Source organism: Onychomys torridus, chromosome 23 (assembly GCF_903995425.1).
Source record: "Onychomys torridus chromosome 23, mOncTor1.1, whole genome shotgun sequence".
Taxonomy (NCBI): domain Eukaryota; kingdom Metazoa; phylum Chordata; class Mammalia; order Rodentia; family Cricetidae; genus Onychomys; species Onychomys torridus.
Genome location: NC_050465.1, coordinates 48399759 through 48415498, shown reverse-complemented (window position 1 = coordinate 48415498; position 15740 = coordinate 48399759). Strand labels below are relative to the sequence as shown.

Genomic DNA, 15740 nt, shown 5'->3' with positions numbered 1-15740 from the left:
GCTGGTTAAGCGTTTGGTTGGTTAAGCTTATAGGCTTTGGAGCAGCACAGTTCAGCTGAGATTCATTCAGAGGCTTCCAGCCTGAGGAAACAGGATCACCTAAGAAACTGGCAAGGTGAGGTAGCTGTGGCTTGTTCTGTTTCTCCGATCTTCCATCATTCAACCCAATCACTGGCCTCAGGTTTGATTTTATTAATAAGACTCTTTAAGATTCATGCTACAAGTTACCCTGTTTCTTATAGATAATCATTCTTAGCAACTTAGGATGCTTTATTTTAAAAAAATATATCTACACAGATGTGTCTTTACTTCTTCAATATGTTAAAGGATACTAAATATAAATAAGAACATATTTAAAAAATAAAAGCTCTCTTGTTTTAAAGACTATATACATCAAATTTTTAACAGCAGCTACCAAATTCTGTTAGTTTTACAACACAGCAATCCTTATTATAACAGATTGTGGGCAACACTCAAGCCTTTTTAAAATTAAATTATTTTTTTAGCTTAATATGTAAGTACTGTATTTACATCACTTCTTCCCTCCTGCCCCCTCTTATCTCTCTGACCCCTCCCATAGCTACCTCCAGCCCCTGCTCTCTCTGAAATTCATGGCCTCTTTTTCTTTTGTTATTAATGTTACTATATATAAAATGAACAAATGTATAAGTACAATCCACTAAGCCCATACAGTGTTGCTGTATGTGTATGTTTTTAGAATTGACTACTTGGTATTAGATAGCCAGTTAGAGGGCTCATTGCTGGGGAAGACTAATTCTCCCTCTCTAGTCATTAATTCCTTGTAGCTCTTCATAGAGGGATGGAGCCCCATGAGATTTCTTTTCCCCCATCCACATTGGTATTTTAACTGGTTTTGTCACTGTTCAAGTCTTAAATAAGACAGCCAAATTGCTGAAATGTCATGGATACAGCTTCCCTGTCATATATAGAAGACACAATCTCGCCGCAGATGTCCTGGTCCTCTGGCTTTTTCTACCCCATCTTCCATGTTCCCGGAGCCTTAGGTATAGAGGTTGTGTTGTATCATGGATCAACTGAGGCTGAGCTCCTCACAGTCAGTTATTCTTTGTGTTGTGACAAGTTGTGGCTTTCTTTGGGGGTCTCTGTCTCCTGTTAGCTGCAAGGAGGTGGTCTGAGAATATGGCTCCTCAACCAGCTGAACCCGTGTCACCTAGAACTTGCAGGTACAGATTTGCTGGCTGGCCCCAGAGAGACTGAACATGACTCTTGTGGTGGGGAGTGGTTACCCGTGTGTTTCAACACTCTCCTTCAGGAGGTTATGATATACAGCAGTGTTTCTGTGAAAGCACTCTGGGGTGGGCTCTCTGGTCCCATAGATTCATTCTAGCAGCCAGGATGGATTAGTAGGACAGACCATAGTAAGTTAAGAACAGGTTACCTTCTCTGTTGAGGAAAAGGGAGTGGAGAGAAGATGGGATCTGATTCTTCTCTGCAGGTGAGAGCTGTAGCCACACAGATCTCTGGGATCTGGGAGGTATATATTCCTAAAAGGTTCTTTCTTCTGCTTGCTGATTTCAGGTCTGCAGCCTTCAGTGGACATGGAGCTGTATGGTAGAGCTGAGCAGGTGTCCAGGGCTTTCTCTGCCCTTGTGGATCAAATCACCTTACCCAGCTCGGAGTGAAAAGGCATCCAAACTAAAAGGCCACTTGGTGTGATGACAAAAACCTTTATTCAAGATCCAAACTTAAGAATTAAGCCTTGAGCATCTCTCTGAGAGGTTGAAACGAGGGTATGAACTTGGGGCGGGGGTTGTTTTCTTTAACCTCCCTACTTGTGTATCGTAGTTCTTCAATGTAGAGTTAAACCTGGAGGGCAAAGAAGTGCAGAGGAGGGAAAAGAGACCACACACAGCAGCAGCAGATGAAATCCAGGTCGCTGAATTTCCATCAGACGGCCACTCTATATATTTTGGTAGTAATAGTCAATTGTGTGATCCACAGAAGTGTAACAAACTGTCTTCAAGTGTCACTGGTGACACTGAATTAATGACCCAATTTTCTAGCTGATATTCCTGTTAAATGGCAGGTTTAGCAAAGAACTAAGCAGAGTCTCACAGACACACAGACACACACAGACACACACACACACACACACACACACACACACACACACACACACACACACACTGCGTATAAAAACAGTGAAAACTGTTTCCGGTCTGGGCTTCCCCATTGTCAATTTTCTAGTTGGGATGTTGCAGTGTAGTTACACAATGCTCATATTGGGAGAAACTGAACAAAAGGTACATGGATGTCTCTGTACCATTCCTTACAACCATATAAATATCCACAAACAGCTCAAATTTAAAATAAATAAATAAAATGTTTCTTCCTAAAAACCCCACGTGTGTGATGAGCTTTACCAAAGTACTTCGAGGGGTCCTTACCCCTTGTGTTGAATTGTTAGAGCTGATGTTTATATTGCTGTCTAGAATAATACCTAACATCCTTTTACCATTAGAACACACAGTTTCTAAGTATCTTCTGTGCATTACCATATTCAATTCTCACGACAGACCTAACGAGTTTTTAGCTTCTTTTATAAGAAAAAAAAAAAAGGTACAAAGAGGCCAAATGACTTCCAAAGTCATTCAGCTGACATTTCATGCCAGATTTGAACCCTGTGCCTGGCTCTATGCTTGCCACCAGTCTCTTATTTCTCTCAATAAATATTGCTGTGACTCCAATGTCTTGACCTTCAGTCCTTGTTACAAGAAGACTGATCAATCATTCCTTGGATTGCCTATGAAAGGCAATAAGACCCATGTTTAAGACTACGTTTTCTCTCAATCTAATCCCAATATTTAATTTTTTTCTTTTCAATCAACCATAATTTTTATTTATCTTTTACCACTGAATCAAGTAACTTTCCTTCATGTATCATCCCGGAGTCTTCCTCACAAGCTTGATAAGTACACACCGCAACATAGGTCAGCACTTTATAGCTGTATAGTTGTACGGATTCAAATTTCAGGGGGCACATTTCAACCTGCTGTGTTAAGCACTTATTAGACGGCAGCCCTGCTATTATGAACACGTGTGACCCTGTTTCCTCCAGTTCTACCTTGACAGACAACCATTATGGCAAGCAGCACAGGGCAGCCCACAGAACCAGTAACGCTCATGTCCTGACCCTTTATGGGAAAAAAAAAATCATGTCTTAGTTAGGGTTCCTATTGCTCTGAAGAGACACCATGACCACGGCAACTCTTAGAAAGGAAAACATTTAGTTGGGGCTGGCTTACAGTTTCAGAGGTTTAGTCCATTATCATCATGGTGGGACATGGCAACATGCAGGCAGATGTGGTGCTGGAGAAGGAGCTTCGAGTCCTACATCTTAAAGGCAACAGGAAATGGTCTGTGACACTGGGCAGTAGGTATCTTGAACATATATGAGATCTCAAAGCCTGCCTTCACAGTGACACACTTCCTTCAACAAAACCACACCTACTCCACAAGGCCACACCTCCTAATAATATATGGTGCCACTCCCTTTGGAATTATGGGGGCCAATTAATATTCAAACTACCACAGTCAAAAACACAAAAAAACCCTGCCAGCTCCTATGTGGAGTGCCACGATGAGGGAGGAAGAGAAAGCAGGCCTGTTCTCCAAGAGCCATGTCCCTTCATTAGTTTGTAAAAGATAATGATCTTTTCAAAACGTTTTCATGAATTTGATGAAACATCTTAGAGAAAACAGGATAGATGCAAAGCATGAGCTTATATGTAAAAGTAGTCAGAGTGCTAGCTTATTAATGTTCTCATTCTCTCAGTCAACCAAAACCAAAGGCTGTCATCTCCCACTACCCCCAACTATGGCATCTCCCCACCACCCACCACCATGGCATCTCCCTACTACCCCCCACCATGGCATCTCCCCTACTGTGCCCTACCATGGCATCTCCACTACCACCGCCCATCATGGCATCTCCCCACCACCCACCATGGCATCTCCCCAACCACCCACCACCAGCTCTTCTCAGGGTTCCCTCCCATGTTGTTAGGACTCAGCTAATCCTTCAATGAAGCTGCATCTTCTGATAACCTTTAGACAACTTCTCTAGTTTGAGGAGGGCCCCAAACAGTGACACTTTCCCTGAGACTAATTGCTAATATATGTGAAATTCAAACTCCTTGTCAAGCATGTGTTTTAAGAGAAATGTTAGAAATATGGGAATAATTTGAGGTAAAAATAGTGTCTTTTCTAGATCTCATAGGCAGTTGTTAATGGGGCTTTGCTGTGACAGACCTCATTCAGGCCGATCATTTTTCAAGGAAAAAAAAATATTGACAGGTTCTTCTTATATCACATCCACTTTCATTTTATTTTGCTTTTCAGTGCAAAGTATAACCACTTATAGGCTTTAATATTTAATCAAACAGCAAATACATAATTGAAAAATAATTATGCTACCTTATTAGAATTTAGACACGGTTCGTGCTAGTACTAAAGATTTAAATAAAGAGAATCCAATAACACCAGTTGGGAGCCAAAGCTTTTATTAATTTTGTTTTCATTAGATGAACGTTTTCTTCCCCCCTGTGGTTTCTTCTTCATCCCGTATTCAAAACTATTCTCTCGGGCAAGGTCGAGAATCACAGACCATCAGTAATACCGTTCATGCGCATCGTCCGTACCAGTTTCATAAGCAGTACCGCGGTCGGTTAATGGCTGGTGATGCACGTGGTTTATGCAGGCTAAATGTGTGGCCGTCTAGTTCATCAGTGATGCCAGACCTCCCCAAGAACAGGAAGTTCTTTGTAGACAGCGGAGTGCTCAGGAAGTCCTCACCATATGAAAAGACTGGCTAGCAACCAAGAAGCTGAAAAGACGAAGCACTCTCAGAGAACGTGGCATGATATTCACCTCCGGACATTATTTGACTTCAAATGCATAAATGATTGATAGGAAAATATTCTTTTTTTTTTTTTTTTTAATTCCAAGGCTCAAGCTAGCTCTGCAGGTGGCTTTGTTTTCTCTTTACTTCCGACTTCTCTTTTCCACCAATCCTAGAGCCCCGCCTGCGCATGTGCACACTTATCAAATCTCCAATCAACTCCTTCTTCTTTAAGAAAGGGGTTCTTAAGAGATGAGAATAGGCACCTGGAAGTCGAGAAAAGGAGCTTCGTAAGGTTGCTGCAATTCACTGAGGTTAGTTGTTGTTCTTCCACGAAAGATATTTTTGTTACTCCAACTTCACGATTCTATGTATAGGTAGAACATATATGTAAACTCCTATTTGCAGTGTTTTCTGTCCTGTGCATTTTACTTACATGGCCCGAGTTAAATAAATCACTATCATTTATAACATGTGTCAATTAAAGTAGTGTGTGACTTTAGAGTTTGAAGAGTCATTATATGTTTACTATAGAAACATCAAGCAAACATTTTAAACCTCCAGTAACACAACCTTCCAGACAGAGTGTTGTCCTCAACCCAGAAACACTCACTCTGGGGTTTATTTAGCTATTACCCTACTGTGGACATTTGGATTATCTCCACGGTTTTTGATAAATAATATTGGAATGAAGAGGTTTGTGCCACGGCATCGGCTGCTCCCCGTGGCACTTCCTGACAATCAAGTTACAGATGGATGCTTGTTGAGTATGCGACTTGGGAAACTCCTTACGGTAAAGCAGAGAACCAGACATGTGTGGATCTGTTCATATCACTGAAGCAGGGTTTTCTGTGTGTAATGTTTAAAAATAATAAGAACTACAGACATTTGTTAGGCACCTATCATAAACATCACCAGATTATAAATCTAAATTTTAACTTTTCTCATTACAACCCCCCCCATCCACAAAAAAAAAAAAAAAATTGGGGGGGAGCATACAAACTGTAAGTCCTAGGCATGCAGATTGACCCCCCTCCATCTTTCTTAGTGGCAAAGCAAAATCTATTGAAGAAAGTGTCGTTCTTACACAGATAATACTGCACCTCAAAATCTTTTTATTTTCAGAGAAATCTTCATCTTCACGGGCTTATGAGTGAACCTGAAGCCTGCTATTTTCTCTTTGGGAGTTATCAGTGTACTATCCAATCAGTCTCTCGCTCTTGCCCTGCCCATCCCCTTGCTCCCTCTCTTCCCTTCTCCCCTCCTCCATCACCTTTCATCTCTTCTCTCCCTCTTGACTGTGCCTTCCCAGAGCCATAACCTCATCAAAATTTGGAGATGAAACCTGGGACTATGGATCCTATTCAGGGCTTCCTTAAAATGGACTAGTCAGTATCCAGCTATTATTAGCTCGTGTCTTTCTAGATTAAAAGTAATCTTTGGAATCTGTACTCATAACGTCATCTGCAGCCCTCAGACTTTGTATAACTCTTATTTCCGGCCTCTTCTGTCCCTGCTTATCATTGTTATGAACAGCCATGGTGTCCCGGTCATTATTCAGCTCGGTCACCTGTTCTGAAGGTAAAACTTCTCCAGTGTCTCCAGAGTTAATAAGGGCTTTTCACAGAATCACAGAACATTCGAGCAAACAGAGAACACGGAGAGACTTTGTGATCCATCCAATTGCATAGCCTCCTTTTTCTGATGAAAATAGTAAGAATTAAATACACAAATTAACTTTCCCAAGGTTCCATACCTATTTGATACCTTTTGTTTTCAGATTTGCTGATGCAATATTAACAAATGCTATATATTAAAAACAGTATCTCATGGATCACATAATTTAGCAAAACATAATTCATAGGAAGATTTCGTAAATGGCTGTAAAGTAAATGATTGTAAAGACGTAAGAGCAAGAACCCTTGTGTGTATTACGTATGCAGTAATTTTAGTTATATCCTTATGCCCTAATGCTATGATTTTCCTGAAAACTAAGGGGGACAAACACCTCTTCACCCCCATTTTCATTGCAACTTCATAGCACTCCATCCCCAGGAACAAAAGCAAAATTCACTAGAGGATCCACCCTGGTACATTCAGAGCCAGCTTGAACCTCTAGAGATTGAGTAAGGCTTCTTGAAAGGAAATCACAGTGTTCCTGTAACTATTTAACATGTATCTCCTTGACCCGAGACCCCATCCTACTGTGATTAGACCAACCAAATGGAAAATCTCATTTCCTGATCTTCAAACAATTGCTTGTGCAAAACATTAAAATAACTTTAATAGAGGGAAATGTTGGCTTCTGCTACCGAGCTATTTGCAGATCAACTTCTCCTAAAATTTGCAGACCAGCTGAGTCCATCTGAACTCTCTGGTGAAGAGCAGAAAGTGACTTCCAGAGCTGAAGTTTTAGAGGCATTATTTTTTATGTTCAGCTGAATACAATAATATTTCCTTCATTTATTCTGTAGCTATGTCTCATAATTATGGAAAGTAGAGGCGGGCTTTGAAAACAGTGGTGCCTTAGTGCCTTGAGCAGAACAGCTAACTCTGATGGGGATAGATGGAGTCTTACACACCATCAGGGGCTTCAGAAGAAGAAAATATATGGTCCTTACTAATTGATGCTGATGCCTGGGCGGCTTCGGCTAGGTGTGTTTTTAAAATACTGGTAACCAACCTTTAAAGATGGCCATCATGTATTTTCACTTCAGTAGCAAATCTGCTGAGAGAATATTTCATCTGAGAAGCAGAACTGGAGGAAGTTATTGTTACACCTACTTATATAAATAGTAGTAGAGGATTGTCTGGTTTCTTGGCTCAGTGAATCATGAGGAATTTTTAGTCACTGAGATTACAACAAACCATGTATTTTAGAAACACCCTGTAAAAATCTTAGGAGAGGGCAGCTATGGAACTGTTATTGACAGATGTTTCTTCAACTGAACCATTTTAGAGACATATAACAGTGCTCACAATTAAACATTCACTAGTAAAGCTTAGTTATGCCTTGATTTTTCACCAGCGCACATATAATTCTAACTACACCAAAACAACCCTTGCTACTAGATTTGGAAACTTATGGATGGAAAAGGACACCATAGAAGGAAGAAGGAAAATTGTGTGATTAGGGCTCAGGTGTCTCTCGTAACTTACAGGGACTCACTCCTTCAGACTCTAATAGAGTTAGATTATAATCATTTTATATGTAAATGTTTATGTGTGTGTGTGTATACACCTATTATATATGTAACGTTTCTCCTAGACCTCTAGAGAAGACTGTATTTGAATTAGTATATGGTATTCACTGTAGTAAAAAAAAGTCCCCCAACTTTCAAGAAGTTACAACTTACTAAAAATTAATTACTTAGTAGAAGTTTGTTACTTATTTGTGATTCATTCAAACAGCAACAAGGAATAAATATAGTCTAGTTGATATTTTTGCTCTTGACGTCATCAATTAAGTATCTCTCAAGATGTTCCTTCATTTGCATGAAAGTGATGGATTAATTTTCACTTTAAAGGGGGCAAGAATTCCCATGCTACAGATATCTCCCTGCCACCAGCTCCTACCCATATCTTATTATTTCCACATAAAGAAAACACCAAGTTACATTCAAGTTATCAATAAATAATAAATAAGTCTTCATTTTGGGGCAAGCCTTACATCTTTACATTGCAATTTATACATTACCCCTCTCCCCCTCCCTTCCTCCCTCTCTCTCCCTCCCCTCTCTCTTCCCTCTTTCTCTCCCTCTCTCTTTCTCTCTCTCTCTCTCCATCTCCATCTCTACCCCCTCTCTCCCCTCCTTTCTCCCCCCCTCCATCTCTCTCCCCCTCTTGCTCTCTCTCTTCCCTCTCCCTCTCTCTCCCTCTCTCTCTCTCTCTCTCTCTCTCTCTCTCTCTCTCTCCCCTCCCACTCTCTCCCTCTTCCTAATGACTTTTCACATGAAATACTAGAGTGGACCCACAATGTTGACATAAACAGTTATTCTGTTATTTGAACTATCTTGACACCCTCTCCTTTAAAGGACTGTATGTGATAATGGCTTCCCCTAGGGCCACTCCCTCTTCCTCACACATTAGCACATCACACTTGATAGACAAATTCAACAGGCCAGGGCCATGCACCTTGTTTGATCCCCAAATGCAGCACTGTTGAGCTTTGCTTTTCCTTCTTTTCCTCTCCAGCCAGTTCCCTCCTTCCTAAGCCATGGTTCCTGGAGAGGACACAGTCTATGTAGATGTCCCAGAAGAGTTGGGCCAGATCCCAGAACAGTGCCCCATGCTTCAAGTTCTCAGATGACTTCAGGTAGATCATAAAATCCCAAAAGCCAGAAACAGTGTTAGAAACACGAGGCTTCTGCATTTCCAAGAGGAGCATTGAGGAGGACTCCCAGCACTGAGGATCAGCTTGGTTAAGAGCCAGCAGGTCTGTCTGACTGTGACAGAACAAAGGAGACACACAGCACATTCCCACAATGAGCAGGGAGCAGGTGAGACTCAGAGGGCAGTGGATCCCTCTTCTGGTGCCAGGATCAGCCATGGTCCTGCAACTGTACACACGGAAATACATCAGTCCAAGCTTGTCTTCCATGCCATAAAAGAAACAAGTGTGCCCCTGAGAGTCTCGGTCCGAGAAGAAACACACCACCATTACTAATTAGGAAGAGACTTACCTTCTCCCCATATCACAAGCCTTGTTCTCCCTAGATGACCTATTCCCAATCCAGGTTGTGCACAACCAAGATAGCCAAGCTAAGAAGAATTTCCAAGATGTGTTCCCTGTGAGATAGCTGAGTGAAATTGTTTACACTGGAATGTAGCTTAAAAGAATACTGCATGAAAACTAAAATCTGCCACGTGACTTTACTTTTTAATCTCTTAAACCTAGCCTTTTTTTCATACAAAACTATACTACATACAGCTAAGAATTTTATAGCTTTCATCCTTATATGCTCTCATGTTCATAGTAGCCCTTAGCTTTTAAAAGCTTTGAAAACTTACAAGACATTATAATAGAAATAAATCCATCCTTGATGCTTAACGTGTGGATAAATGTATTTTGATTTACAAAAGTAATACTGATAGACAAGTTCCAAGTCTAAATGCTATGAAGTCCTGATAGGACTTTAATAAAGAAAATGCTTTCCAATTTCTCCCAGCCTGCAGTGAATCCCAAGAATTTAAAGGACAATGGTTTGTCTCCCCCTCAAATTTTCTAGCTCTCAATGTCTATTGTAATAAAATCATCCAAACAGCCACACGTCACCTCTAGCTGGTTCTTATGTTCCCACTTCAGACAAGTGCAATGAGAAATTACACCCTTGAGATGACAGAAATTATAATTTCCCCCAAATTAAAAGTTTATCTGATTATTCCCCAACTATACAAAATGTGTATCATGGTTAAGCAATTCAACATAAAGAAAGAAATATAGGAGGGACACACACCCTGCCTACTTCCACATCACAATTAGTAATTATAACACCAGTAGACAGGCTCTGCTCAGCGTCGGGACTTACCGAGGCACTGCTGAAGAAACGTTTCAGAACCTGTCTTTGAACATACCTAGTCTTGAAGGGTCGTGTTTGAAACAGCGGATCACTCAAAATGTTTAGTTTTATATCATTTTCAGATTAGCTTTACTTGAAAAGATTGCATTTATTGAACTGAAATATCAAAGTCGCACCCAAAGGTTTTCTCTGTTCCAAGTGTTGCAGCCTTGATACCCAGGTGAAGTTTTTAGAAGGAGGAGGCGCTATCCAGGGTGCTGAAGTCGGCGTGTCTTGGGACTCTCGAGGGGCTTGTGCTAATAATCTAGCTGATGAAGACTTTTCAGAAAGAGGCTCCGTTTCGGAGCTTCAGAGGGGTGGGCTCGCTAACACAGGAGTCCCCTTGTGCGCCCCATTGAGAACCTAGTGCTGGCGAGTTTGGTCCAGGCACCTGCTCCTCGCTGCTTCACCCTCCCAGGCGGAGCCTCAGGGTCAGGATCTCGGCCCCCACTCACCTCCTCCTCGTCCCGCGCCTCTGCTGTGGGTCTGTAGGGCGCCGCTCTGCGCTCACCTGCGCTATCGGAGATCCCTCGAGTGCGCAGAGAGGACGCACTCAGGCTGCTCCTTAAGCAGGTGACTGTCCCCAGCTTCCGCGTCCTGGATGCCAGCGTGCCTCTTCTTAAGCAGTGGGAGTGTTCGACTACGTCAAAGGACCTGCAAACTGCCACTGCCTCTCGCCCCCAAGTCCCAGTTCCAGTCTCCAGAACCCTCCTTGCTCCTCCCCCGCAGAGGTTTGGAGTTCGGAACCAGGGGGTTGGCTACAGGTCCCCTCCCTAATCAGGGCCCACGCCCACCTTTTGTGTGTCTTGGCTCCCAGGACTTACCTACCTGGAGAGACACAGCGCTGCAAAGTTGGTGCTCAGCTTGACTCCTGTCTGGGAGATAGTAGAGGCCCCAACCCGGTTTCTCACTAGTGCCTCGCCTAATTTGAAAGGGTATGAGGGAAGGAATGCATGAGGTATTGGGGTCAGGAGAAGAAACAAGGGCAAATTACAGCCAGACTGTAAATTTCTCCTACATCACTGAGGTCCTAGAGTGGATGGATGGGAGGCAAAGTACGGGAGGCTATGAACTCCTCGTCCTTGATCCAAGGTAGAGATTCCTTGTTGTTGTTAGCCTGGGCTACTGAGGGTGTCCTGATTTTTCCCCCTCTGATTTCTCCCTAGAATCCTCGATCTCCAAAAGGAAGAAGCAGCTTGGATGGATTTCCTTTTGTTTTCCTTTCAGTTAATCAAGACCTTAGTCTAAAGATGAAGCCCATCACTTTCTCAAGGGCATTGCTGGGCGTTGACACCCACCTTAACTGAAACATTCCCAGATAAGGGCTCTCAGGTGAAGGGCCTTCCTTCCCATGTCTTTCCTAAAAGTCCCCAGAATCATAAAAAAAAAAAAAAAAAAAAAAAAAAAAAAAAAAAAAAAAAAAAAAAAAAAAAAAAAAAAAAACTCTTGTACTGTGTATGACCTGAAGGCTTTTGTGCCAACTTGACAGTATCCGTGGTTACTTAGGGGCCTTAAGGTGAGGTTTATTGAAGCCTCAGATAACCAGCCTCCTCCAGAGGTAACATTAAAAGAGATCTGATTTCTTTCTCCCTCTGCATAAGCGTTTTGTAGCTTGATCTGCTTAAGGGACCCCGTGGCAGTAGGGTCAGGATCTGTCTCTGGTGCATGAGCTGGCTTTTAGAGCCCACTACCTATGATGGGACACCTCGCATAGCCTTGATGTACCAGGCTCTGCTTACTCCCAATGGGAGGCCTTACCTTTTTGGAGGAGGGAATGGGGGGTGGGTTGGGTTGAGGGGAAAGGCTGGGAAGCAGGAGGAGGGAAGAGAGGGAGATCTGTGATTGGTATATAAAATGAATAAAAAAATGTCTTAATAAAAATAAAAATAATAAATGAATAATATATCTTTAAAAAAGTACAAGAAGAAGGAAGAGGAGGAGGAAGAGGAGGAGAAGAAGAGCTCTGAAGAAGTCCAGAGGGGCTCTGAATTTCCTCCTCCTCTCAACTGGGCCAAGTATACTTCAGTTTCTGTCTTTAAATTGGGCAGATAATGCCTGCTTCTGTTTGCCCCCAAGTGGTTGTGGAGATAAGAACATGGTCTTGCTTTCTGAATTTCAAGGAACCCACTACCTTTTAGACATCCTTATCAGAAAAGTGAGCATTTTAGCATAGCCTATAAACACAGACATAGAGAGATCCAATGGCACCTAACTAAGGGATCAGATTCCTGCTACTAGGCAAAAGATGCTTTGATGGACTCAACAGGGAAAGCAAGTAAAAGACAGAGGTTTGGAATTACCATTGGCTTAGAGGAGAAATTTGAAGAACAGATTGGTGAAAGTATGGGGTTGGGTCTTGCATATATTAAGTGTGAGATGAGTGACATCCAATGGAGATCCTATGTAGGCAGAGATGTATTAACTACAGAGAAACATGTAAGATGGCTAAGAAGTCTGAATTTGGGATTTCATCAAATAGAGGCAATTGTTTAAACCATCAAAAATTATGGAAAGTAGGTGAATGTTAGCCTGAGGAAAAACCTTGGGTAATATCAGTGGTTAAGTAACTGAGACACAAAGAGCATAGAAGAATCAGGGCAGTGTGTGGAACACTTGGGAGCTGATGAAAGGGGTTTTCACTGGGTAGGAAGAAGCCAATTGATTCAGTAAAGGATATGAATAAAATGAAGGGAAGGAGTGATTTGATCTCAGTGTCAGTGGAGTTGTGGTGGGCAAAGGCAGGGATGGAAAGTTAGGAAATTATGACAGTACCTGAGCCTTGCCCCACAGGATTTTGATACACACAGAGAAGATGATGGAAATAGAGATTCGGGATTGGAGTTTGGTCATATTCACAGCTGAGGTAGAGAACCCAATAGAGAAGCAGTGTTGAGCATCAGGGAAGGGTGATTTTAAAATGTCAGAAGTAAGAAGCAGAAGGGTAAGAGAAAAAAAGAGGAGCCAATACCTACAAGAAAGGCAGACAGCTTGCATTCTGGAACAGGAAAGAAGAAAGGGTGCCTATGGACATGGGTGTCAAGGGTAATATGGAGGACAAGGAAGAAGCAGAGGAGGGAGATAATTGACAGTCCCATTTTTCCTAGAGAAGGTCAAAAGTAAAGGAGGCAAGTGATAGGTAGAGAGTCTAGATAGCATAGAAGAGCTTTAGAGTATCCATTGTAGGCAAGAATGGAAAGAAAGACTGGGAGAGAAGACAGAGATTAAAAATCAAAAGCAAAGACTCAGATAATGTATGAGACCATGAATTTGTAGTGTGCTGCTTTGTATGCCTGAATAGTTTTTATGAGGCAGAATAACATAATTGTGGCAATTATTCTCTGGATCCCAGTTGCCTGGGTTTGATCTGTGTGTCTTTCAAAGCTTGTCATAGCTCACCGACTCTCAGAAAGAAAAAAAAAACTTTTTTGTACACTTAACATGCCTGAGATCAGAATGTATCTGTCAACTGAAGCACCCTGGCAATTAGATTTGCAGCATTTTCTTTTACTTTTAAAAATAACAAGGTGTCTATCTATGATTGATGGTATCTTTGAACTGATGCAACACCTTAAGAAATGTGATTAACCCCTATGAGACCATCCTCTTGCTTACAAAATGGACAAAACTCTCCTTCACAGTTTCCCAAGGATAGAATAAAATCATACACAGAAAACAGTTGGGAAGATGTAACATGTGGCAAAAATATGACAAATACTGGGGTTTTTCTTGTTCTCCTGGGGCATTCAATTGACTGGAACAAAAAAGAATGGTCATTATGACGTAAAATCAGTCTGAAAATTCAGGGTGAGACGCTGATGGTAATAAAGATAGAGGGGGCTCAGGGATGTCATTGGGTTAGATAAAAAGAGGCAGGATAAAGAGAAAAAGACTGAGGCAATGAAGGAATCTAGGGGTTTCACAGAAGTGAGACAAGAGGGTATCAAAAGAGTGGAGAAGATGTTGGCCATCAGGGCCTTTGTGGTCAGGGATGGAGAGATTAGACTCCAGTTGTACAGACGGAGTGACACTTCTGACTTTTACTGAAAGAAAGACCTAAGAAGGGGTGAATGTAAAGGCTGCTACTGCTGCCTTCCACTTGTAAGTGTGAAGACAGTCAATGGCCATCCTTGCCTCAAGACACTGAGACGTTGCTCTCCCAACCACATGGCCCCAAGCAGGTCTTGCCAATGGAAGCAAAGACTCTTCAAAGTAAAAATCTTAAGACACAGTGGTGACTGCTCAGATACTTTTTTTTCAGGGTTATTACTTGACACTGGAACTTTTGAGTTTTAGTAAAACTTTTATACATCTACCCTAAAATAGAATTTGTAATTAAACATTCCTCATAAACATAACTAAACAATTTGTACTTAAAAAATGCAATCGTTGTTTGAATGTTTATGTTTAGACAAAGATCCTATCTACCATGTTCTCTATTATGATAAAATGTGTGTGTGTGTGTGTGTGTGTGTGTGTGTGTGTGTGTGTGTGTGTGTATTTCTTTGTTTTTGTTTGTTTTTCTAGACAGGGCTTCTCTGTATTTGTAGCCCTGGCTGTCCTGGAACTCACTCTGTAGACCAGGTTGGCCAAATTCAGAGTTGCCTACCTCTGACTCTCAAGTACTGGGATTAAAGGCATAAGCAACCACCACCCAGCTTATAGTAAATATTTTATATTTCCCAGTTTATCAGGAAAATTTGGAGACATTTTTTTGAATGGGAAAATGTATGACTTTTTAATCCCAAATGTGACTGTCATAATCATAATTGCAAGATAAACATGGTATCCCAATTCATGTAGTTAGATTAGGGGAAACTGCCATCAAACCATATGAGTAAAAACTTTATCATCATTGAAAATATAGGTTGTCATCTTCATGATGTCTTGTCCTAATGGTTTCAGTTTTACATACTAGAATCTCTCTGCTCACATGCGGTTGGCACTTACCAATCACAAAATATCCCTTTATATACATGGCCTCATGTAATCCTAAGGAAGACATCATTTTGGTCTTCCTTCTTTCTTGCTTTATTAGGTTACAATTTCTCTAGGGTTATTTAACTGGTAAATGTTAGAGTGTGTCTCTGTCTCCACTTAACTTTCTTCACTGTAGTTTATATGTCCTAACTAAGTGGTGTGCATATACAGACACATGCCCTATCGCTCTCTCCTCTTCTTGCTGTATTTATCTTTATTTCTCTGTTTCTTTCCCAGTACCAACTGGGAGGGAACACAGAGTGGTTCTGTAGACAGAGAAACATACATCTGAGTTCAGTCCACCACACCACCACTCTGGATTG

The 15740-nt window shown here is 41.5% G+C and overlaps 2 protein-coding genes across 2 annotated transcripts in view; one reads left to right on the top strand and one right to left on the bottom strand.

The window, feature by feature from the left end:
• The window catches only part of Dytn (dystrotelin), a 51313-nt gene extending 49649 nt beyond the window's left edge, over positions 1 to 1664 (top strand). Inside the window, exon 14 of the mRNA XM_036173002.1 lies at positions 1561 to 1664. Coding sequence (XP_036028895.1) covers positions 1561 to 1664 — 104 coding nt within the window. The remainder of the gene's footprint in view (positions 1 to 1560) is intronic.
• A 3332-nt stretch (positions 1665 to 4996) lies between these two features.
• On the bottom strand, positions 4997 to 9431 carry Fam237a (family with sequence similarity 237 member A). The gene is made up of 2 exons (XM_036173001.1): positions 9017 to 9431; positions 4997 to 5148 (listed from the first exon to the last, which is right to left on the bottom strand). The coding sequence occupies exons 1-2, from the start codon at positions 9429 to 9431 to the stop codon at positions 4997 to 4999; spliced, it is 567 nt and encodes a 188-aa protein (XP_036028894.1).
• Between the last annotated feature and the right edge of the window lie 6309 nt (positions 9432 to 15740).